Here is a 26,346-nt window from a genome sequence, read left to right as displayed (position 1 = left end):
TGTGAAACGAGAATCAAATTTATCAAAAAAAAAATAAAGAACTTTTATTGACATTTTAGTGACTACTTTAATTTATAATTGATACAACAAAGTATTTATTCATGATGTGTCTACACCATGTTGATGTAATGATTTTTAGAGTCCATGTCAAAAAAATAAGAAATGATATTATAGTAATATATTTTATATGATATGATATATGATATATATATAATAAATCATATTGATTTTTGATTTATTTATCACAATATATTACACTTTCATAGACATGAAATTCATCAAAATCTATACAATGTCAATGAAAATTGTCAGTGAGAATTCATGAAGTATATTATACATGTTAATAGAAATGTCATCAAAATGATAAAGAGAATCGATGTAAGTCACTGCCATTGTCAATGAAATGTCCCCCCACTTAATTTAAAAAAGAAAAGAAGTTTGAGTTATCACAATCCATTTAACATCCACGTGGAGAGGCAAGAATAGTCATTTTTTAATAACGCGTTGAGCGCATTTCCTTTTTGTGACACTTTTTTTTTCTCTCTGTGGCCCTACGTCGCTTTAGTCGTGCTTTCACGCTTTATAAGCATCGGACATAAGAATATGGGACCCATTATTTTCTAACACGTGTCAGTCTTAAATCACAACTACCAGCATCTGAAAACGATTTGATACCGGATGGCTAATGGATTGGAAAAGCTTAAATCCTGGGACCTGGGTAGGTCTTGCATACTGGTCAACCTAAGTTGTACGAAAAATGACCATAATGCCACTAAGTTTTGGTTCTTATTGGTCAAGGTCAAGGTGACCTGAACCTCAATGGCAATGTTTAAAATTGTAACTCAGGGTCTGTTTGATACGTATAAAAATATATGGTGAGAAAACCATTTTTGTCTCATGTTTTGTAGGCCTCGAGAAAATAAAAGAGGGGAAACTAAAAGCACCCAATGATAGTACTATCGACACCTTTTTTTTACACATAAAAGGGCGCTGGCTGCAATAGACCTTAGCGCCAATAGTAATTTTAAAGCCCTAATCCTTCTTCTTCTTTTTCTTCTTCTTCTTCTTCGATAAACTACTGGTTTTTAATGAAGTTATCACTGCTTCAATCTCCATACCTTAGGTTACTTTTCTCTAAACTTATTTGCCTTCTCTATCCAAAATCCCTAGATTCTCTCTCTCTAAAATTTCTTGATTTTTTTTTCCATCACAATCTCCATTCTTTCTCTTTAAAACCTACTCCCCTTTTCTCTTCAAATCGTAAATCTAATGTGTACTACTACCAATTACCCTATCCCATTAGAGATGAAACAAAATTGAAGAAATTCACAGATCTGGAAAAGGGGAGCTTTTCTTGTAAGACATTTAAGGAGAATAAAAATTATCGTGCCAAACTTTAGGAATATAACACCCAAAACAAACTGGCTAATGGAAGTGATAGAGAAAGAAAGATAACGCCCAAAAAGGGTGAAAAAAATTCGTTCTCTTTGCTAATTAGTAATTCAATTCTATCTCTTCTTTAATTTTGATTAAATATCTTCCCTGTATCTTTTTTGTCTAAAGGTTGAAATTGGGAAGTTGGAGTAAAGAAGATAGAAGTTATGGGAGGAGAGAGAACGACTCTAGGAGTGGGTGAGAATTGGGTTTTCTCAACTTTTGAGTGGTAAATTTTTTGAATCTTTTTCCCACCTAATTTTACTACGAAAATCGATATTTCCGTCATTTTTGGCAAATCAAACAGTGAAAAATCGATTTTTCCGTGGAAATCGACTTTTCCAGTCTGTGTTTCCTGTGTATCGAACGGACCCTTAAAGTTTGACTCCCAAAACAATAATTACAAATGGATAGGAAAAGTTTTTTTTTTATGATAAAACCAAAACAGTATTTACAAATTGGGACGTGCTGGTGCTTGGTTTGTTTAAGACACCATTAAATTTTATCTAGCGATAGACAAGGTAATACATAGTGCGCACAAGGCCATAACTAAGATGCTTAGAAGCTTTTTTATACGAGTTATTGTAATAGATAGATTAATTAGCTCAATTGATTATTATAAATTAGAAAAGAAAAAATATAGCTACTAAAACCTATTATTAAAAGAGAACTGATTGTACTGTAGACTATAATGCAGACCAACATACCTCTGTTCTGGCATGGAAAATGCACATTGATTTTAATAACTTGAAATAAAAATCATTTAAATAAAAGTATTTTTAACTGCGGTGTCATAGGCGATAAAAATTGAAAGAACCTCGTCTACAAGTACCAAATAGCTTACTAAGTTGAATTTGAACCAAGTTAATTAATTATTGTTTGGTAAGGGGTGGACGTCTAGAGTTGTGGGCGATAAGCCTACTTTTTGAATCTTTGATTTTTTTTTTCTTGTGTTAATACACAACTGCATCACTATGTGTCTATGTGTTAATTATTCAGAGAATGTGTAGATATTTGTAAGAACAAATTTGTTTTTTACTCAACACTAAAGAAGTTGCATGAAGTAAAACAGTAAAAAACATGGTGTTATAATTTATGTTTTATTTATTGCAGTAAGATAACAATGTCAAATTGATGTCGAATTGATTTGTTTGGTGAATCTCAAACACACAATACATTGTCATACAAAAATGATTTGTTTGCTAAATATAAAAAATTGTGAAATTTTGAGTTTTTGATAGATTTTGTGTTAATTTTAAGAGAGGATAATTATAAAACCCAAAATTTGGGAATAAAAAGAAATTAGACCAAAATCTGAATAATATTGTAAGAAAAACCCATTTTGTCAAAATACAATTTTACCAAAACATTTTTGAAAATTTCTGAACAAATCACAGTTTGCTCTCAACAATTTTGTAGATATGCGAACAAATTTGTTTTTGTTCAGAAATTGTTTTCCAAAAATATTTTGCCTCTTCTTTTCATTTGACAAAAACATTGACCGACACTTACATTTTATAACAAGAAATGACAATTATATACGTTGTTAAGAATATAATGATATATGTCGCAAACATTTTATAACAAGTCACGACAATTATATACATTCTTTAAGAGCATAATGATATATGTCGTAAACATTTTATAACAAGTCACGACAATTATATACGTTCTTAAGAGCATAATGATATATGTCGTAAACATTTTATAACAAGTCACGACAATTATATGTTGTCAACATTTTATAACAAGTCATGACGTTATTGTATATGTTGTCAACATAGAATGGTAAAAATGAGATTATAGAAAAATAGAGTTGTCTTGTTAAGAACATAATTATATCTTTCAACAAAAAAAAAGAACATAATTATCTATGTTGCCAACAGTTTCAAAAGTGTTGTCAACAGTTACAAAAGTGTTACAACAATTTAAAAATTCGATTTTTTTACATTATTATTCCCGAGTGGTTTTTTTTTCGTATTTAGGCCCAAATGTTGGGCTTTTCTTACATAATTTCTAATTTTAAGTTTAAAATTCATTTTTCTGAACCTTAGACCAAAAATTTGTGAAATCTAACTAAAACAAAATTTAGATTAACTTGGTAACAAGTAAGGCATAAAACTAATCTACTTCAAATCAACCTATTAGACCAGACTCATGAAGAAGGTAGATTGTTGGGTTCAACTCTTATAGGGTTCAAACTGCCCGAGGAAAACAAATACTCTGGCGGACGCTTTGGCGAAGTGGGGAAGGAAACACAAGGTCAGTCGTGAATGGAAGTCGAGGGAGAAAATGATGTGGGATCTGAAGTTGTAATTGGTTTCCTGTGCTTTGATTTCGCTTTCAACAAAAAAAAAAAAAAAAACTCTTATAGGGTTCAAGGGGTTTGGTAGGACTCTAAAAAAAAAGGGTTCGGTAGGGTAAATGGGACATAGCAAGTTTTTTTTTGATGAAATGGGACATAGCAAGTTAGGTGTATGTTGAGTAAGATTTAAGTTTACAAAAACAATAATTCTAAGACAAGGCTTGCATTAATTAGTGATTCGAAGTGAAAAAGATTAAAGAAATTTGAAGTACCGTGTACTACTTAAAACAAGTGCAATTTGGTTATGGTTATAAAATCCGTTTCGGTTACCTAATGGGCCTTTAGACCAACGAGAGAATTAAATAAGCATTAGTCCACATTTTTGTGGATTAGTAATAATTTTAGTGTAAAAAATTAAAATAATTCTTATAATGTTTAATGTGATAATATGAAAGGCTTGATTGATTTGAGTTGTATCTATTTCAAGTTAACCCTCTATAGTGGACGTACACATTCTCTTTCTTTAAAGAAGTACAAATACTTGTCCCAGTGTACTAATTCAATGTCTAGATGCCGAATTTAGTACACGAGCCTTGAACTAATCATGCTACCAAAATTGATGTAGGACAATATAAATGACCACACTATGCGTTTCCCATTACAAAATGTGAGACTTTTACCGGCAATTTAAAACTGTCACAAAAATGGAAAATTCGACGATAAATAAATTTATCAACGGTGTAGTAGTCGTCGCCATTAGAGGCGTAGAGAATACTTATACCGATAAAATCACATAATGTTTTATGAAGTCATACAGTAAAAATATTATTACATACAACTTTGTTTGGAAAAAATGTCGAAAAAGCTCCCTATTGAATACCTATCTTATGTTGACGGAATAAAAACGGTTAGTAATACTATTTTTTTCAACTTTCACATATTGTAAGATACCTAATTTTTCTTAAAACACATCCTAATAAATGAAACATTTCAAATACTTATCAAATATATATGCCATACATCTAAATTTTGATGCATTTTAATGCCATAATACTAACTACCGGATGAATCACTGTAACATTTTCAAATCGTTAAAACTTCTACTGAAGTATGCAATCTTACATCAGAAGTTCATCACTACGATAGTTAAACACATCTATATAACAAAATATAACTTGTTTTATTAACCGAGACAAAACAGATGTTTGATGACTGTGACAAAATAAATGTACATCTACTTCGGAAACTCAAAGGTCACACATCGATTCATAGTTGAATTAGGAATCTATCCTTTATTAACTTGTGGTAATAGGGTATCAATAAAGTAAATGTAGGAATAGATAAGCTTTAGACTCCCCACATGGTATTGTTACGGGTCTTCGTACGACTTTTAGAACCTAAGGTGTTTTTAATGATGACAGTTAGAAGACCAATTGAAATCATGATGTATCTTATATGAACCTTTAATGGTGTATCCACACCAGTAATGAATGTAATCACTCTTGGATTTCAATTTTAAACGAGGTCGCGACTTTGGGACATAAATAAAAACTTCTGAGAAAAGACTTTGCTCAACAAGATTTGACTTAGGGTGTATATTTATTTTGGGTCCAAAAACTGATTTTGCTATCTTATGCCCCTAATCTTCATCTCCTCATTTCTTTTCTTTCTATCCTTCTATCGTCATCTCTCTCTCTCTTCCTGTTTTTTTTCGTTCCATCATATTTTATGTTTCTCTCGCTATATCTCACTGTCTCTCTCTTTTCACCGTCCTGGATCATCAGAGAAAGGAGATTTGAAGAAATTCACTTTGGAATCAAAGAGAGGGATAGACGTAGACAGAGATAGAGAGATAAAGAGAGTTAGAAAGCAGAAGAAAAGAGATAGAGAGAGAGGTAACGAGAAAGAAAAAGCGACAAAAGAGAGAGGGTATATAGAAGGAGAGAGAAAAGAAATGAGGAGATAAAGAATGGGGGGCTAAAGGTAACAAAGTTAATTTTTAGACCTAAAATGAATATGTTCTTAGGTCAAGTTTTTTTTTTTTTGATAAACCAGAATTTCATTCAAATGATGGAAATTAATCCAATACATTACATATTTTTTTTTGTTGAAGCATCCAATACATTACATGGTTAAGAGAGATTTGACTCTTTTAAGTACTAACATGGATTTACTAAATTAAATTACAACATGAACTTACAAAAGTATAGGGCAACATGAAGGTAAAGGAGTATATTATTCCAAAAACAAAATGAAAAGACTCTGAAGGTCACAGAATTAAAAGATCCTAAAGATCGCAGATGAGACGACCCTAAAGGTCGTAAACTTATTATACTAACATAGCAATTAGTGGAGAATTTAGAGATTTGATGAGGCCGTGGATTGAAGTTGTTGTTCGAATACGATATTTTCTTCTTGATGTCATATTTCCGTTAAGTCATTTAATTTTCCCAACCCAACATAAAAAACTACTAGGGCTGTGAATTTGAAGAAACCATTAGACTTGGTAACCCTAAAAGAGATAGGGGATCCCCAACACCACTTGAAGATGTTTTCATTGCTTCGTGAAGACGGAGATGATTTTTCAAGCTCAAAGGACTTGTACCCATGTTAACTTCCTATTTCCTTTTCTCTTCAACTCTTTGTTACTCCAAAAACTGAGACTAGATCTAACATAAAATTTAAACTTGAACTTCCTATTCGAAAGTGAAGGGGATTTCGACGAAGGAATTTAGGTTAAGTCTTCTCAATTTATGCATTAGAGATTTTTCTTTATTTCTCAAAGTCGCGGCCTTAAAAAAAAAAGAAAAGAAAGAAGAAAAAACATAGCTTTTAATATAGAGGCTACCTTCACAAAAGATGAGGATTGTTTTGGAACAACTTAATAGACGAAGGAGGTAAGTGTAATTTCAAAGAATTAATTAAGTGATATTGCAATTTTATAAAGTTAATGTTGTGTTAGACGAAGGTAGGTTGAAAGCGTTTCTGAGAGAGAGAGAGAGAGAGAGAGTCAAGGAGGAAGTCCTGAAGAGTCCTTTTAGAAAATTAAGAATTAGGGTTTCATTGATGCGAATTTTCGATCTTTATAACGAGGTAAGTTTATTTTTCTTCCAATCTGGATTTTTCTGAAGTATTTTTCAGTTCAGGAATCAACTACAACTAGTGCTTATCTAGTTTTTCTTAGTAGCTTATTTGACCTTTTAAGTACTTTAGGTTTAATTTTTGAGAATATTTCGGTGTTGTTTTTGTTGATTCACTTGTAATTTTTGAAGAATTTATTTGATAAGGCAAGAAATTATTGAGTCTTTTCTTGCCTCTTTAATGTTCAGTTTTGGTCAAGAACTGAATCCAGGTCTTAATGGAAACCTAAGTTTACTAATAATTCTTTTAAAAAGTTGAAGAATTATGGAGTAATTAGATCTAGAAGAGAACAAACAAATTTTACTATAAAAATGAGATGAAAACTTTTATGAAAATTGAAGGAATTTATTTATTTTTACTTGGACTTTTATTGGGTTGATCTAGATATGAAAAAGAGCTTTAAGATATGCTCACTACTTTACATTTTTTTTTCTATTGCAGTATTGAGATATGATGCTAAGTTGTGAAATTTGTCAATTTCCGGAGTTGTGAACTCAAGGAGAAGAATTTGTCAATTGAGTGAGGTTAGTTTGTGAAATTGAAAATGGCTGCAAGGAGTTGGTTTCAAAAGTTTCAACCTAGATCAGATAAATTAAAACATGGGGAAGCAAAAAAGACTGAAACGGAAACTGGGAAGGACTCGCAGAAGCCTCCTGTTGACGAAGCGCCTTCCGTTGCCACGAAACAGAAGGTAGCTGCTGCGAAGCAGTATATTGAGAATCATTACAAGGCTCAAATGAAATGTTTGCAAGACAGAAAGGAGAGGTATATTGTTTATTCTATGAACTTCTTTTAAGAGTGATTTCTTCCACTATAGTCAATAGCTTTTAGTTCTCGAGTTCTTTTGACCTTGTTAAAGTTTGTTATTTGGTGATATTGAAATTACATATTAGGTCCAAAAGTGAAATATAGTGGTGCACTACTACTACTTTGTGGCACAATTTTTTTTTTCTGCAAACTTTTATAGGTCCACACAATATTATATGGAAAGTAACTACTAGATACTACAACTCATTAGTAATGCATTTCACGCTATATTTACTGAATTGCTGTTACAGCTGACTGAAAACGTATGGTTACTGCGTTTTACTTACATGCTGCGTTATTTCAGGCGTTGGGTATTGGAAAGGAAGCTTGCTGATGGCGAAGTTTCCGAAGAAGATCAGTACAATCTCCTGAAATATTTAGAGAAGAAAGAAACAGAGTATATGCGACTTCAAAGACATAAGATGGGGGTTGACGATTTTGATCTCCTCACTATTATAGGACGCGGTGCATTTGGGGAGGTCCGTGTCCTTTGGTTATTCTTTTCATTTCATTTTGTTCAATTAAATAATTGGTTTCTCATTTGGACTTCAAGTAGGAGTAATAAAAATATATTTCATTCAAGCTTTGGTAAGGTATATGTGTTAGTTACATGTCTAAGTAGGTACTACTTACTAATTAGTGATATATTTCATTTCTTCTTTGTTTTAGGAAGTGGCATTTAATTTATTATATGTCTTAGTTTCTCTTGGCGTTTAAAAATGTATCTTTCGGTTTTGCGAAGTTCCTCTGCGGACTTACTCAGCATATGCGCATATTATATCAAATCTCAATTATGTTCATCAGTTTATAATGGATCAATAACATTTTGATGTTGTAACTTTTCAGGTGAGGATCTGTAGAGAGAAGTCCACCGGGCAAGTCTATGCTATGAAAAAACTAAAGAAGTCAGAGATGCTTCGGAGAGGACAGGTATGCCAAACTAGTCTTCTTTGTTACCTTTTTAAGGGCAGGCAAGAGATAAGGAATTTCTGGAAAGGTTAGCTTCAAGTTAGAAGCAAACAATCCTTGATGAGATACTATGTTTTATTGTTGCTGTAATTCGCTTTGATCTGTTTGTGAATCCAAACTTACCTGTTTCTTGAAAAATTCATGCTTTCTCATTTATGTTTTCCTTTTTAGGTTGAACATGTCAAAGCTGAAAGGAATCTCCTTGCCGAGGTGGATAGTAATTGCATTGTGAAGCTGTACTGCTCCTTCCAAGATGCAGAATATCTGTATCTGGTAATGGAATATCTTCCTGGTGGAGACATGATGACGTTACTTATGCGCAAAGACACCTTGACCGAGGATGAGGCTAGATTTTATGTAGGGCAGACAGTCCTCGCCATTGAATCTATTCACAAGCACAATTATATCCACAGGTTATTGCTTATCTGCTTACCATCTCTGTTTACAGTAAGTTGGAGGTAAATTATCTGGTTCATATCGAGTATTGACAATTTATGAAGCAATGGTACACGTGAGCCACAATGAAATTCAAGGCAACGATTTTCAGCATATATGGGTGCTTTTTGATACTAATTGAATTTCTAGATCGCAAGATTCAAAACCTAAGAAAATAGGAGATCAGAAAAAGAAAGAAATAAGAATGTTCACAGCTTTTTTTTCCATCCCTGGTCGTAAATAATTAGGTGACTAAACAGTTCAGACTTCAGAATAAAGTTCTCCCTTCCATCTTGTGTTAGGTCATAATATGAGATTGTTAGAATATTTTTTTCTGGCAACTTTCCTCCACATGATATCCATCTTCAGCAAATTGAATGTTTCAGACTTCTGTTACGTGTACCATATGATACTAACAGACCACTACTGTCATGCGGAAGCAGTTCCTTCTTTTATTCTTTGTTTTATTTCGTTATTGGGAGTAGAAACTTAACATCATTTCTGTTTCCCAGGGATATTAAGCCGGATAATTTATTGCTCGATCGTCAAGGCCATATGAAGCTTTCAGATTTTGGATTGTGTAAACCCTTAGACTGTAGTAGTTTTCCTCAACTTAGTGTGACCGACATTGCTGATCCAGTAGTCAAACGTCCAGCGGAAAGTGATAAACATCTAAATTCACATAATGCACCAAGGCGTACCCAACAGGAGCAACTACTACATTGGCAAAAGAACAGGCGTATGTTGGTAAGTTTCCTGTTATGCATACTTCTCTTATACCAATTTGCATGGAGCCAGATCGTCTTCTTGAATGAAGTAGTTGGAGTTAAGAATTTTGATTGTCTGTATAACCCTTACTCGACGAATAAATGGTGTATTGCTGGATAATATATGCTTTCGTAGAATCTAGCAGTTTCTGTTGAGTTAAATTGCCTGGTTTTTGTAGAGAATTTCGCAGTATTGGGTCACAAGATGATCTTTGCTTGATTGCTACAAAACAAGTACATATTAGTACTGTTTCCAAATGTTAAGGTGGTCTTTGCTCTTTGGCAGCCAAAAGCAGGCCATTGTTATCTTTTTTTGCTTTAATTGGAGTATTACACCAAAATATTAGTATCTAGGAATCTTGCTGCTTGCTTTGTTAGCTTGTTGCTTTAATTGGAAAGTATTGGTTACATTAGATCTTTCCTTGCAAACTCAGGCCTACTCCACTGTTGGTACCCCTGATTACATTGCTCCTGAAGTTCTATTGAAGAAAGGATATGGAATGGAGTGTGACTGGTCAGTTATTTTCTTTATATAACTCTCTTTTGGTGTCGCTATTATTTCTTCTTTCCTGATTTGTTTCTTACAGGTGGTCACTTGGAGCAATTATGTATGAGATGCTTGTGGGCTATCCACCTTTCTATTCTGAAGAGGCAATCTTGACATGCAGAAAGGTACATGTCTATATTTCTTTTTCGGGATGTGGCTCTCATGAGGAATTCAAGGTTCTTAAATGTTATGAAAAATTGGGTATAACATTTAATTCACTTTTATGTTCAGATTACACATAAAAAAGAAAGTATATTGAAATGTTTCCTTCGGTGAAATCATACCATTCAGATAAACAGCTGAGATGTTGTATATACATGCTAATAAACAACTAATATTTACTGATGGCAGTATAGAAATTCATAGTGTTACTTGGAATTGAACTTTTTATAACAGACGGAAAGAAAAGTAATCATAAAAATCAGATTCAGCGATATAATCGACTAACTATAAGTTTTTCTTTCACGGAGATTGTGAACTGGAGGACTCATTTGAAATTCCCTGAAGAAGCAAAGTTGTCTCCTGAGGCCAAGGATCTCATAAGGAAACTGCTGTGTAATGTAGAACAAAGGCTTGGAACTAAAGGAGCGCATGAAATAAAAGTGAGTCAATCTCTGATTCTTACTTCATGTTTACATTTATCAAGTTATATGAGTTCAACAAACTCATAGGTTGACCCTGATTTCTGTCTTAGGCCCATCCATGGTTCAAAGGCACTCAATGGGACAGATTATATCAAATGGAGGCTGCTTTTATACCAGAGGTCAATGATGAGTTAGATACTCAGAATTTTGAGAACTTCGAGGAGGTATGTGGTGCATTTTTCCATTCTCACCCATACCGGATACATTGAACCTATCGTATATGTGACAAACTCAGATTATTATGTATCGGGAATTATATTATTCTCATGAGATAACCCTCTTTTTGATGTCCACCTCTGTACCATGGACACTGTACGGGTATTAATACCGCCACCAGTATAAGATGTTGGATACACCCTGGTATTAAATTTTGAAATGAGTTTCCATTGAAATAACCGAACTATTCGGTTTTTTATGACCACAGTAGTACAGTAGTACCTAAACGAAGTTCAGCATTCCTCACCATTATGACGATGACCACAACTGGAAAGTTATGATGATTTTTAACATAGCTGCCCAAATGCTCTCGTGAATTCTTTTTTTTTTAATAAAGATTTATTCGAAGTTCCAAAAAAAAAGCAAAGAACATACTAATTTGTTGGTAGCCGCCAGAATTCTATAAAAGCTTGAAAACATGTAAATATTGCTGGAAATCAATATGTTCATTTTAGTCAAGATTGTCGAGAGAATGAAAAATTGCTGTACCATTTTTAGTTTATTTTGAATATTTTAATGGGGATAACAAGGTGCTACTAATTTCTGAACTAATATAATAAATTGCTTATGATATATTCCTGTAACAACCTCTTACTGTCTTACATTCTTGTTCTGGCATTTGAGGAAGCCGTTATCTTTTATTTTTACACTTGGATTATAATGAGGACTTGGTGACATGCCTTATATGCTTAGATTTGTCGTTTTCCAACTTCTAACAAATTTTTTTGTACACAACATATAATCATTATGTGAATTTGGGAAAACAAAAAATATCCATAGACAAGATAGACGTTTACGTATTGCTTGTGATGACTGAAGCGTCATTTAGTCGACCAAGCCTGAGGTGCTGGCCCATTGTCTGCATAGCCTAGTGTCTGAGATAACATAGCAGTGATGTGCCTACTAACACAACTAAACCCTCAAGTTTTCGTTTGAAGTATGTTTTCTGTGGTTCTTGTTTATATTACTATTAATAGTGCATACTGTATGGTTCAACTTCTTGGGCCTTTTGGAGTGATTACTTTTTTGTTTGTTTTTTGGGCTTCTTAATGCAGTTGGGTTCCACAACACAGACTACATCAAAAGCAGGTCCATGGAGAAAAGTAAGTATAAGGAATATCCCGCTATTTGTATGTTTAAATTTTTGCTCATGCAACAAAATTATTAAAACTCAAGGTTGTGGACTAGGGTTTTAGTTGTGACAACGAGGACTTGTATAACAGTGATTTTGAGAAGTCTTGGAAAACTGGTACCTAAAATGGATATGTAAAAGGAAACTAGGGTTGAACTTGGTAGTTCGTGGACTGTGAGTCCTTGCATATTTTTACAGCCAAGTCTACCTGAATTGTGTCATGGTCTTGTCAGTTAGCTACACAACATGGAAATGGGTGGTGCAGGTATAAGGATATGAACCCAGAAAAAATATTCGATTCAGCTATAAGCTGAAGCTTTCGAGAAGATGAGTTATTACTAGGTCCAATCTAAAGCTTCGCTTGACCAATTTGAGGTGCCCAAAGCTTGGTGACTTGTCTGTCTAGTCTCCATAATTTTGTGTCCACAAGCATCATATCCGAGTTTAGACATTAGAGTACTATATTTTTTTTCTACAAAACCACTCAGGGAATTATATATTGAGAGCAGGCTTCTCCCATCTTTATTGCCTCAACGCTTGAGTAAACTCGACGTTCTTTACTCAATGTACGCTTAAGTGTTTTGCGCCTAACTTTTAGTTACCCATTTTGTGCAGATGCTTTCATCGAAAGATTTGAATTTTGTTGGGTATACGTACAAAAACTTTGAAATTGTGAATGAGCATCATGTGCCTGGCATAGGTATCTCTCTCCCTCTCTATAGGAACGATGGAATTACAGAGCCTATTGAACATTTTCGATTGTGTTTAGTAGTTTGAGCATTATCATACACAACGTAACTATATTTTCTTTACTTGGAATGCAGCGGAATTGAAGAAAAAGAGTACTAAGCCGAAAAGACCTTCAATTAAGACATTATTTGGTATGCAATTGAAGCACTTAAAACTCCCTCAGTATATTATGTTCTCATTTTTGAACAACCGACCTTTCTACATATGATTTAACAGAAACTGATGATGCACCTGATGAGGAGCCACAATCAAACTCTACCGATCCAGCACCTACTCAAATTGACGCTTTCGAGAAACCAGAACCTTCACGTAACTCTAGTAGACCTCCAATGTATCAGCAGAAGCCTCGACCGAGATAGAACAAACAAGCTTCTCAAACAACTGTGCATAGCGGGAAAAACCCTAGTTATATTAACCAAAAGAAAAAAAAAAAGTAAGTCTTTTTTAAAAATATTTCTAGCGTTCTTCTGAGGTTCTAACCGGAGATACTACATATATATATATATATATCCATCCCTTTCTAGTATAGACATATATATAGATGAAAGGGAGTGAGAAAACAAGGGAAGTGATGATATACTGAAGTTTGATCTTGGCCATGTAAATTTGTTCAAGTACTTGTCATTATAGGGTAATTGCTTTCTCAAAGAGGTTAACTTTTATTTGATATTCTAATTTGTAGGAGTGAAGGGCTGATAAAAATAAGTGTAAAATTGAATAGAGGGAGGATTAAACCCTAAAACAGAAGATTTCTTTTTTTGTGTTGTATTTGACATGGATTTGTAAGTTGAAAAGGCTAGAAGATTTCGGTTATCTACCAAGGTCTGTTTGATTTTCTTTATTTATATGATCCCATATAATATTGTTGAATTCCGCTAAAAAAATGTAACGGTAACCGTTCTCTACCTTTTTTTTTGTTGAACAACCGTTCTCTACCTTGTAGAACTATCTTTTTGTTTTGTCAAAATGTATAATTTTCCATCTAATGTCTTTTTGGATAATTAGTTATTAGTTTGATAAGCAAGGAGGCCAAGGGTTTCTTGATACTATTATAGAGGAAGCTAGAATATCTCAAACTCTTTTATAGATCTTTTTATTTGATAGACAAGGATTCTAATATTACAAACTATTTTACTCCAATGTTAGGGGAAAAACACCAGGAGTAACAATGTCAATATGTACTCAATGAAATGCACGTCTCGAAGTGAAACTTGTTATTTCTTAGCTGAAGGGCGGGCAGTTAGCTTACCCATCTTTGGAGTCTCCGACTCTGCTACCTTTCTATTTATGCTGCTAACTGCTGCACCATTAGAGAGCCTAATGACCGTTTCTCATATTCATGTTCTAAATCCATGAAACCAAGTGGTGGAGTTCTACGACCTTCTTTGTTTTTTCGGTAACTTTTCTGTGCTGTATGTTTTTCCTCTGGCCTCTTCTTTGTTTTTCTGCCCTCTTCTGTAGGAGTTTCCCTATGCCCTCTAAATCTTTCTCTTTAGCCATGAAGGGACAAACATGCATAGAAAACAAATTTCTTTCAAGAGTTTGAAGAGGTTCCATTTTTTGCTTTAGTTTCTCTCTGTTTTTTCATCTGATCCAATTATTCTTGTAATTTCAGAAGATGGATTGCATTAGAAACAAAGCATCTACGTCTTGTTTATTTTCTTCCTCCAAATGAGCGATTCTCACAACTACATTTTCATCTCTAGACGTGATGATGTTGAATTTAAGTGGTCGGATGGAATGTAAGGGTCAAATTCGTGAAATGTCGGAATGGGGATGTTGAAGTGACATCCATTTCCTCTAACGCCAAAGTGGCCATCTCAGATTTTGGTTCATGGACGTCCCAAAAAACCAACTTGTAATCATTGATGGCTCGAGACCGGAGAGGGGGAGTGTGGGTGCCTGCAAAGACACGATGCTTAAGTAAGTTTAGTATTGCAAGTTAAGGAAGTAATCTAGTGAGAAAAAGTTGCGTCCCCTTGATTCGAAAAGCTATTATGCTTATAAATGTTTTGGTGGAGGTAAAACACCGACTGAGATGATGAGGTGGTAAGACACCTATTTGATGATGGTTGTTAGGAGAATAATCATCGACCATGAGCGTATCTTATGAAATGATCAATGCTTTTGACAATAACGGTTCGTGCATGAAAAAGAAATCTTTTGAATTGTCTGGCTTTCCGCACACCTATCGTTCTCTTGGGTAGACCCGAACTTTAGGTGTCAAGCTGATTTCTACTGACCACACTACTTTGCCTCTCAGGTCAGAGCAGGGCTCTGGGGTAGAGCTGACTCGAATCCACCTTTCCGCTTGTCTCAAGGCAGAGACGAGCTCAAGGTGTCGAGCTGACTGTTGCAAACCTCCCTACTTTGTTTTAAGGTCAAAGTAGACAATTCAGGGGCAGAGGAAATCCGAGCCCACCTTTTTGCTTGCCTCTTGTAAAACTGGTTCTAACTCTATGGAATAAATACAACAATTTATGAAATATTTTATTATAATCATAGAAGTGGGAATTTTAGTTTTTTAGTCTATGTTTTTCTCTCTTCTCTAATGCAATTGGTCTTGTTTTCACAACAATTAAGTTCTTAATAATATTTACAAATCCTTACTCATTAGAAAAAATAAAATAAAGAGAGTAGTGAAGAAGACATGGGTGACTTTTGTTGTGGGTTGAATTTGAGCATACATAAAAAAGCCATTGGATCTGCAAATAACCCCAATTTGAAGGAAGAAAAAAGAAAATGAGTGTTTTGAAGTTTCTTCAAAATATAATTTTACACATATTTCTATAAATAAAAATGTATTATAGATTTAGAAGTAAAGGCATGCAGATCACATGGAAAAGGGTCACATGCTACGGAATCCTAGGCTTTTTTAATTTTTATCAAAATTAACACAACATTTAATCACAAATCAAGTTGGCCAAAGAAAGATATCTTGGGTTTTGACTTCCCAATAAGATAAAATTGTTGAATTTAATATTTATAAACTACATTAAATTTAGGATTATTTTTGTTCCCAATGAACCCTTCCTGTTTTTCTCCCATTTAGGGTTTTATATACAAGATATATATAAAAACTCCATTAGCAATTAGTGAATATTAGTATCAAGTCATCCGGCCCATGATAATAGGAGTTTATACTTCCATTCATAGTTTGTTAGTAAGTAGAAAAAATAGTTTTTCTTCTCCTAAAATAATTAATATTCTAAAGTTTCTTATTTTAATAATACTTATACAAATAAGAAAAACGGAAAATTAAGCGAAAGAACCAATTAAAAAACCACATGACATATCTTTTTAGACTTGCATTCTTGTGCAAACGGAACAAATGCGAGTATGTACAGTCCGGACAACACATATACAACATATGTGTGAATTTATGCAAATTCACATCCTGAAAGTCAGCGCAAATCGTACCTCAGACGTCCAGACATAAAACATAGAATTGATTGATATTATTTAACAGAAAATTGGACCGACGAGAGGGCTTTGCCCAATTTCTTTAAATAACATAACATATATTTTTTTCTCGTCTTTTTACCAACCCAATCTACAACTTTAGTTTTCAAACTAGTCTTTCTAGTTATCAGGCTTAAATACTGATCAATATAGTTAATAAAGTCATTATAAAATCAAGTAGGCAATGGTTAAGGGTAGGTAGTAACCAACTAGCATTACTGTAATATATCTATGGATCATGATCTAGTGAATTAAAAATAAAATTATAAAAATTAAAAATTAATTGTGCATTATTCATTTCACATGGAAAGAGGCTTCTGATACCTTTGGAAGTTAGGGGTTTTGGAGGCAAAGTCATTATGGTTTAAGTATTGCTCATCAGAGAGAGAATCCCAGTGTTTCTGTGATTGAGTTGATTGGTTGTTCATGCATGAACATGGGATGAGTGTTGTCAGAAACCAATCAAATGATTCTTAAATTCAATAACAAAACTTACATGTACAGATCACTGCCCAAGTTGTTACACCAAACCAAACAAAACAAAACCCTAATATAGCACTTGAAATTTAATTGATGTGATATGAATTTTATGCTCAAATAAACTTGCTAACATATATATTTTAAATAAAGACTAGGTATGTGCACATGGTTGTAGAATTAGTTTCAACTAGCCCCCAATTTTATAACTATGTGAAAATTTTGACATCTATATTTTTCCAACATTCCAATTCCAAAAGAGCCACAAAATAATATTTTTACTAGACAACTTAAACAACTTCTTTTTTTATTTTCCCTTTAAATCTTAAGTATCTTTTTCGGTAACGTTTTTTTATTACTATCTTCATCATCGGTATCGATTGCCAACAGACCATCGCTCGACCAATTGTAAGCGACCTTCACTTGGAAAAAATAAATTAACCTTCGATCTTCTTCATCTTTTCTTCCACAACCACCCTTTCCTTCAGATCTGACAACCTCATGTTATTATTAATAATGTCTCAAAGTGGTTAAAATTGTACTCTGATAATGAAAAATCATCGAAGAAAATAATGAACTTTTCCTTGTGATAATTTGAAGAACAAAACCTGTAAAAAACTCAAATTCAAGTCAGTAGGGTGTTTTCGCAGTCAAAGCACTGAATTTCAAAACTGACTAAAAATCATATGCCCTATAGCGCACCACAAATGCTCTGCCCCTAAGGTGAATATAAGAAAAATTTGCAGAGCAATGCCTCTCTCCCAACCAAAGGTATGACTTACCTCTTTAAATTAGAGTTATTGACAATATGAATTTCGTCTAAAACTAACCATGATAGGTAAAAGTGTCGAGTGCTTCTACTCCTCAGCAAGTACTCCGTATTCGCTAAGGAATGGGTGTGACTTGTGTTAAGTCACATACTAGTCAGTCTTGACCAGTCAAGAAGTTAATCGATTGACTTAGGAGGCATGTGCCCAAACCATGAATACGCACGAGAGAGACCTCAACAGAACCAACAGTGGAGTGAACCCGGAAGAGTTTTACGTCATGAACCTTAGAATGGAAGGCCGAAACGAGTTTCCTGAGAACTTCGAACTTTGTCTTCACTGAAAAACCAATATGGTGCAATTTCAACTTTGGAACGAGAGATCCGCAGAAGTAAGCTCTGCACTTAGAGATAGCTGCACGCTCCTAAGAGAAATGGCCAAATATCCGCTTCACATATCGAGAGGATACGATCTCGCAATCATGATAAAAAAAGGTTCCATTAACGACTTTGCACGACCTCAATTAAGATGGTGATTTACCACCGCCATGCAAACCTATATAAACGACACTGTCTGTCGTAAAAATGGATTTGGTCCATAACCTTTGGTTTCCCGTTAACCTGCAACACCAAACTAACTTGAGCGTTAGAGTGTCTTCGCGTGTACTCCCATCAAGTCAACAACGACAAGGAGGAACAATTGAATCGAAAGAACACATCACCACGACCAAATCTCTCATTTCGCTCTCTACGTCTTTCTCTCTATTTCCATAATCTCTGACCTTATCTCTGCTAAATCATATTTTCTTTCTATTTCCTTCTTTAAAACTTTAACTTCCCCTCTCTTTCCTTACAACTTTAACTACCTCCGCCTCTCTTTCAATTTGCACTGTTTTGACGAAAGGGAATGGTTTCGTCTGAAACCATAAAATCCTCGAGGAGGGTTTCAAGTGAAACCCACCTCCAGGTTTTCATACGAGAGTTTCGTGGTCGATCAACCACGAGATCGACCATAAAAATATTGTGGTCGGTCGATCGCGAGACCAACCCCAAAACATCGAGTGGCTCGTGTATGGACAGTCTCTCAGATTGACCGAAACCCCCTCGAGGAGGGTTTCATTGGAAATCCTCCTCCAAGGTTGTAGGGTTTTACCATAAATCCACGTGAGCTCTACGAGGGTTTTGCCTGAAACTTTGCCGAAACAGAAGATTAGAGATAGAGATTGAGAAAGATTAAGCTGAGAGAGAAAAGAGGACACAAGTGGTGGTGTTGGTGGTCAGAGGTGGTGGTCCAAGGAGGATAGAGGAAAGAGAAAGATCTGGATGTGACCATCCTCGAGGGTTTAGGGTTATGAAGGTTTCGCTTGAAAACCCTTCCCGTCGTCGGAACATTGATATTAGAAAGAGGCAGAGATGAGAAAAGTGGTGGTTTTGGTGGTCATGGGAAAATAAAGGAGAGAGAAATATCTAGAAAAATATTAAAGGTCGATTGCAGTTCGCAAGCGACTCTTATCAGCGTGGATTATAAATAATAATGGGAGGCTTGGGGAAAATAAAAGAAAAAGAATTAGCTAAAAATTTATACTCTAAAAAAATATCTTTCTTATTTCTCTAAAAGAGTGACTTTTGTTTTTTTTTTATTTTTAGAGGTGCCTTTTGTTGTACAAAATGGAATATTTGCTCAACAAAATAGCCTTTGGAAGAAATTATAGGAAAAGTCAAATTTCATGGAAAATCTTTTTAAAAGGAGAACATCCTTTCAGTTATAAGATTATTAGTTTATTTAGTTATCTAAAAATAACCTCCTCCTTAACTATAATCAAATTACTTAATTCCCTTATCTTTGCCATTTTCTGTCCCTCATCTACTATTGAAAATAGAATAATGACTATTACATCCCATCACCATTGTGCAAAGTAGAAATTGAAAATATAAATGTATAAATTCTCTAACTATCAACTTCACAATGCTTTCTAAACTTGGCAATTGTAAATTTATGTGCCATTCTATCATGATATCCCTAGTAATTAACTCAAAATATATCAATAATATTGGTGGGACAACTGAAAATATTGTCAAAAAAAAAAACTGAAAATATTGTGGTAAAGTTGGTCATGTGAATCGAAATTCAGTGACTTACACTCATCTTATTTCATCAAGAGAAAGAAAGTAGTCTGAATTCAACAATGGAATTAAAACTCACACTCATTTTTTTTGATTTCTACGACATTTATGATATGTTAGTCACTAGACTATTTAGTATATATTTGGACCAACTTCTTTCTTTTGATTTCCAAATTCATTTCATACTACTAGATAAGCATTTTTAAAAATAAACTTTTGGAAAGGCTTCTTCTTATTAATTCCCCCGTGAGAGAAAGACAACTTACTGATTTGAACCTTGATTCTAAATGTCTGAAAAGGTGGTATGAAATAAGACTAGAAATCAATTAAACAATTACTAAAATTTGATTAGTTGAAGGGATTTGACCATTTATAAACCCATAAACCAGTTGATGATTTAACACCTAGCTAGGTTATTAATCAATATCTCTTCTCTCTCTGGTTGCGTGTGAAGAATAGCTGTTTTATATGAAAAGTCAGCGTCCAAAGAGATCATTATATTCTGATTATTAAATTTAACAAAAAAGTAAATCTTCTCTCTTCTCTCTCTTAGACTTCATCAAAACCTACCTCTTTCTTTCTCTCTCTCTCTCTCTCTTCAACTCTCCCTCTCTCTCTCTCTTGAGTCTTGAGGGAAGATCATCATCAGTTTCAGCAATCACCCAATGGGTTTTCCCCAAGAATTCATTTCTACCAAAATCAAACCCTAGAACCCATAATAAATTTCATATTTTTAGTTCTTTCTTGGGTACCAAAAAAAAAAAAGAAAATGATTCAAACAAGATCTTAGATATATATATTTCTTCATTTTTTAGATTGTGGGTAGCTTAAATATTATTGTGAATTTTCTTATTTCTAAGCAGAGATGGAGAATCATGATCAAGCAGCTGGTGATTTATTAGAAGATATAATTAGAGCTAGTAATGGAGGAGGAATTAGTAGTTCTAGTAATGAAAATATCAACAAAATATCTGATTGGAAATTTTCTTCTTCAGTTGATGAACTCATTAAATTTCCTTCAGTTGGAATAATTGGTGAACAAATTCAAATTGATAACTTCGGCGATCCTTTTTCGACTATACCAGATCCTTTACTTCATCATGATCAACTTTCTGTGCTACCTTCTGGTTCAAATTCCACTTTCTTTGATACCTCCTCTATCTCAAACCCTAAAAACTCTAAGAGTAATATGTCTCCTGTTATTGTTCATGAAAATGAATCAAGTCATGTTTCATGTAGTAATCTTCTTGCTCAAAGGATTTTAGATGCAGAAATGAAGAATAAGAATAATTCTAATATTTTCTCAAGGATGCTTCAGATTTCACCTAATTCAAAGATGTCTTTGCCTGCATCACCTTGTGACTTGCCATCACCGGTTTCCCTTGCTTCGCCGAAAGGGACTTCTTCACCTCCGAATTCGATAGTTATTAATGATATGATTAAGGGAATTAACCCTAGTACTTGTTGTTCGATCGATAATAACTCGGTACAGATATCATCGCCACGGAATCCTGGCATCAAACGTCGGTAAGAGATGATAATAGTATTAATCTTCATGATCAAAACTAGAATTCTTGTAGATCCAATATTAAAGTGAACTATATCAATATTTTGAGATATTTTTTTACTTTATTTTAGTATATGATTGACTTTTTTTTTGTTTTCGATAGTTTTGAGTTTTGATTCATTCAATCCAAAGAAAAAAAAATGAAAATGATTTGGTTCTTGGGTTTTGAAGAGGAGGTCTAGTTTTTAGCAATACAAAAGTACCAAATTAATGGATCTCATGGGAATCAATAAATTAATAACAATTTTTATGTTTCTTTATCTATTTATGAAGCTTGGTTTTCCAAAATCTCCATGTGAGAATCATATTAGAATTGAAGTTAATTAAGGTGATAGATGTATGTAGTCATAGTTTATATCAAGTGAAAGATTTTGGGAAGCTCTTTTCATTATTTCATTTAATATGGGGATACTACTTCATGACCATCAATATTGTTGGATATAATTAATCTTTCTTGATTTAAGCTCCTCAATGAGTATATCAAAGAAACCCCTTGAAATCATGGACTTAGCTTTCATGTAGTTATCTTACTTTTTTCATCACTTACTTCTTGAATATAGTAAATTCATTTGAATTATAGATTGATGATATCAAATCATAATTTACTTGAAAAAGAAAAATAAAATTTTCGAATTAGACTTATAATTGCTTTGTTATTAGTGTAATACTAACAAAAATAGTTTTTCTTTAATTATTTTCTCTTTATGGGGATATGATTTTTTCCATGTCGTTTCTTTGTTCGTTCTCGATTCATAATACGAAAAAGTAATAGTTTGGTCTCTAGGTATGAAATAGTACTAAATTTAACTAATTGAGATTCATTGTGATAATTATGATGATTCTTAGTATTATTGAGTTCTTACATTTGTTGGTTTATTAAGTAGGAAAGAATGGAAACCAACTTAATTTGTATTTGGTATGCAGAAAAACTCAAGCAAAGAAGGTGGTTTGTATTCCAGCACCAGCAGCTGCAAATAGCAGGCCTAGTGGAGAAGTTGTTCCTTCTGATCTATGGGCATGGAGAAAATATGGTCAAAAACCCATTAAAGGTTCTCCTTACCCTAGGTAAGTGACTCCAATCAATCTAGTTCTTCTATCCTTTTAGGTTTTGATATTTTGGTTCTTTCCCTCATCATGCATGAATCAAGAAATAAATTTGAAGGGTGCTTGCATATGAAGGAAAAATAGATCATAACATAGTACCACATGAACTACACAAAGTCTTGTGAGTGGTGGGCTAGACCTACATGTGGTAGGCCCCAACTATCACACATGTTCCACGTGTTATCCAGAAGTTGCAGACAATTGGTTTTCAGTTGGATGTCCACTGACTTAACAGTTAAGGCTAACATATCCTTTGTACGAATAGACGACAAATTTATGTATACATTTTAGAAGAAAAAGTTAATGCTTTCCAATGTAAGTTAGGGTTAGTATGATATGTGTTTTCTTTAATCAGTTTTGAATTATATATACAGGGGTTACTACAGATGCAGTAGCTCTAAAGGTTGTTCAGCTAGGAAACAAGTAGAGAGGAGTAGAACTGATCCAAACATGTTAGTCATAACCTACACCTCTGAACATAACCATCCATGGCCGACACAACGAAACGCACTTGCGGGCTCAACGAGATCTCAACCGACGAAGAACATGGTCCAAAAACTTACAAACTTCAAAGAAGAACATAAAGAAAACACCAATAAAGATAATTCTTCATCAGTCATTATGCCCAGTGGGTCAGTAGTGAGTTCATCTATCAAAGAGGAAATAGGAGAAACCACTGAGAAGTCTATAGACATGAGTGATGGAGATTTTGGTCATGGTTTTGATCATCATGAGACTAGTTATCAATCTTTGCCCGACATGGAACTCTCGAATCATCCCTACGATTTCTTCGCTGGTTTAGGAGAATTGGAGGCTGACCCACTAAACCTATTATTCTCACAAGGATTCAATGAAGGAAAATCAGATGGGAAAAGAGAACAAAAGGGTTTGGATCCATTTAGTCTATTCGATTGGACCGGAAACAACTCTTTTGATGAAGAATCTGCTAGGAGGGGTTTATAACAAGACCTTGAAATAATTACAGACCCATTAAATACAACTTTTGCTTGGTTGTTTGAGGTGCATGTTGGTTCATGGTCTGGTGATAAACCCTTTTAACCCAAGTTTGAACTAATTAGATATGAACAAGTTTTACCCTTCGCTTATTGTTTTTGCACTATTTTTTTTTAATGAAATGTACTCATGCTTACTGTAAGAAAACAGAAGTGCTACAATCACTTAAGGTTTGACTCAAAGTCCCAATGCATGGATCGTTGGCACAATCTATATTAGACCCTAATTGTTATTGAGATTCTTAAAGATTATTTGATGAAAGTATGTGATCACAAAGATGTTACGTTACGTTTTCTGTCAAACTCTGAGTAAGAGATGGAAAGAAAATTTCTAGTAGGAAAAAGGTGAGTGAATGGTAAATTTAGGTTGATTGGAAACAGACCCATGAGACCCACATTCTTTGGATATGAGTGGGATGGGACAGAAAGCTAAGGAACAGAAGGTTTGAATAGTTGTTTAAGAGCAAGTACATATCTTAAGACATGACCTAAAAATCCAGCACTAGAAAAGAAAGAAGTTATTGAGTTGATCAAATATATGAACACTACTTTCTCGATTATAAATCACTCAAAGTGGGGAAAATAATTCAACCATGTTAGATGATGTGAATTTTATTCTAAAAAGACAAACTGGAACACAATTGCTTTAGTTTTGCTTTTTTTGTGAGAAGATATATCAATTGAAAGATGACAAGAGAGAAAGAAAAGAAAGAAATTGCTCGACTTGTCTAATAGAGAGACCCACCTTCCTTCTTTGAAGAAGATGGAGATAATGCATGTGAATAGTACATTAATTTAGGGTTGCACAGTTTTATGTTGGCTTCTTTTTTGGTTTTCTTCTCTCTCATCAATTACATGCATTTAGAAATTACAGATTAGTGATTTCCGGTGTTATCAGACATGGATGATAAAACACCATAGATCACCCCTTCTTAGAGTTCCAACTAAACCTAGAGGTCCCAAGTTTGGACAGAAGGAGGAATCCATAGTTATTGAAGTTGGGTTTAAAACTATAAATAAGTTTGTTGGGGTTTAGGCTTCTTTATTATATATGTAGTTGGGCTTTAGGCCTATTTCATTTATAGTTTAACTTCAGCAGTTATCGTGCTTATCACATCTTGAAGATGTGTCAATGCCGTGTATTGACTAAGTTGAAAACAGTTCTTACTCAGAGAATCTTTGGGCTGGGCCTGGGGAACGTGCTCCATTTCAAAGAAAAAAACTAAACCCTAAGACAGAAGTTGGGTCTACCAGACTCATTAAGCGGTAAACCAATCCGTTATCGAATATCCTAACTTGTAGATAACTAGAGAGAGAAATAACCATTTTTTTCAGAGAGAGAAAACTAGATCTTGTTGTTTTCCAGACGAGGATTCCTCCTTCGGATCTTCCTCTTTCTTAGTTTGCATTATCTTATGGATCTATAATAAGAAAATCTGAAGTAGACAGAGAAGAAGATGAAGACTCCATTAACAACAATTCAATCATTGGGTGGTTTCGTTACGACATCAAGACGGTTTTAAAGAAGATTCAAAGACGCATTTGATGAGAGTTTCTCACTCTAAAAATGAATTTCAAGTTTTTGAAGTTATCTCTTCATTGGATTGCTATTAATACTTGTTTCATCATAGTACTACTTCTAATTGTCAATTTTATTTATTATGATTTACATTTTGTTGACATTTAGGGTCTTTAATTCTATGATCTTCATGATCTCCTTTTGTTGACCTTTAGGATCTTTAACTTTCGATCTATAGGATCTTCGTGTCTGTGTCTAGTCAATTTCTTTCCTTTCATGAGACACTTTACATTTGAAGGTACGTAACTCTCATGTAGTTCTGAAAGAAATAACAATTATCATCCATGTAAACTTGTGATTGAATCACTTATGAATAAAATATGGTTTCGATTGCTTTAGGGGGTGGTAGTGGATCAGGACATTAGGGGACACTCCGAGACAAATGTTCCTTAGACATTTCAAGACATTTTAGGACATTTCGGGGTATTTGTCCGTAGACAAAATGTCTTATGGACATTTTAAGACATTTGATTCATAGACAAAATGTCTTTGAGACATTTCAAGACATTTGGTTCATGGACAAAATGTCTTGGAGACATTTCAACATTTATTATTATTATTATTATTATTATTATTATTATTATTATTATTATTATCATCTCATCATTGAAGGAAAATTGGTAGACATTTATTATTTTAATATTATCATTATTGTCTAATCATATGAAATAATATATTTGTACTCATATTTCAGAATATATTTTTCCACTTTTGTGGACATCTGTGGATATCTGAGAACATTGATAGACAACTGGTGGATATTTATTATTTTAATATTATCGTTATTGTCTAATCATATGAAACAATATATTTGTACTACTATTTTGAAAATATATTTTTCGACTTTCGTAGACATCCGTGAATATCTGTAGTTTATAGCCATTTAGTTGATGTTTATTATTTTAATATTATTACTCTCTAATCACGTGAAATAAAAAAATTTAATTAATATTCCAAATATATATTTTTCGATTTTCATAGACATCCGTAGATATTTGTGGACATTAATAGACAATTGGTAAATATTTATTTAATATAGTATAATAATATATTAATATAATATTAGTATAACAATAATATAGTATAGTATAATATAATTATATAATA

At 33.6% G+C, this 26,346-nt stretch overlaps 2 protein-coding genes across 2 annotated transcripts; both read left to right on the top strand.

Moving 5' to 3' along the window:
• Positions 1–6,685: 6,685 nt before the first annotated feature.
• On the top strand, positions 6,686–13,968 carry LOC147542004 (uncharacterized). Its single transcript, XM_086673288.1, has 14 exons — positions 6,686–6,832; positions 7,322–7,645; positions 7,992–8,166; positions 8,534–8,617; positions 8,828–9,069; positions 9,604–9,838; positions 10,293–10,372; positions 10,446–10,530; positions 10,876–11,007; positions 11,100–11,213; positions 12,321–12,368; positions 13,013–13,097; positions 13,222–13,278; positions 13,364–13,968. The coding sequence occupies exons 2-14, from the start codon at positions 7,425–7,427 to the stop codon at positions 13,504–13,506; spliced, it is 1,701 nt and encodes a 566-aa protein (XP_086529414.1). The 5' UTR covers positions 6,686–6,832; positions 7,322–7,424; the 3' UTR covers positions 13,507–13,968.
• A 6,502-nt stretch (positions 13,969–20,470) lies between these two features.
• Positions 20,471–23,870, top strand: LOC147542003 (putative WRKY transcription factor 14). Its single transcript, XM_086633052.1, has 3 exons — positions 20,471–21,503; positions 22,468–22,608; positions 23,022–23,870. Exons 1-3 carry the CDS (start codon positions 20,842–20,844, stop codon positions 23,608–23,610), a joined length of 1,392 nt encoding a protein of 463 aa, XP_086489178.1. The 5' UTR covers positions 20,471–20,841; the 3' UTR covers positions 23,611–23,870.
• The last annotated feature ends 2,476 nt before the right edge of the window (positions 23,871–26,346 follow it).

Source organism: Eschscholzia californica, unplaced genomic scaffold (genome assembly GCF_041429995.1).
Source record: "Eschscholzia californica isolate CP2 unplaced genomic scaffold, dmEscCali1.0.p SCAF_4, whole genome shotgun sequence".
NCBI classification, from domain to species: Eukaryota; Viridiplantae; Streptophyta; class Magnoliopsida; order Ranunculales; family Papaveraceae; genus Eschscholzia; species Eschscholzia californica.
Note: the sequence above shows the minus strand (reverse complement) of the source record. Positions and strands in the feature narration are given on the sequence as shown.

Coding starts and splice junctions, on each gene's coding strand:
- LOC147542004 (XM_086673288.1), top strand. CDS start 7,425: ATGGCTGCAAGGAGTTGGTTTCAAAAGTTTCAACCTAGATCAGATAAA. Junction 8,618..8,827: donor AGATGCTTCGGAGAGGACAG/GTATGCCAAACT, acceptor TTTCCTTTTTAG/GTTGAACATGTCAAAGCTGA. Junction 9,070..9,603: donor AAGCACAATTATATCCACAG/GTTATTGCTTAT, acceptor TCTGTTTCCCAG/GGATATTAAGCCGGATAATT.
- LOC147542003 (XM_086633052.1), top strand. CDS start 20,842: ATGGAGAATCATGATCAAGCAGCTGGTGATTTATTAGAAGATATAATT. Junction 21,504..22,467: donor AATCCTGGCATCAAACGTCG/GTAAGAGATGAT, acceptor TTTGGTATGCAG/AAAAACTCAAGCAAAGAAGG. Junction 22,609..23,021: donor AAAGGTTCTCCTTACCCTAG/GTAAGTGACTCC, acceptor TTATATATACAG/GGGTTACTACAGATGCAGTA.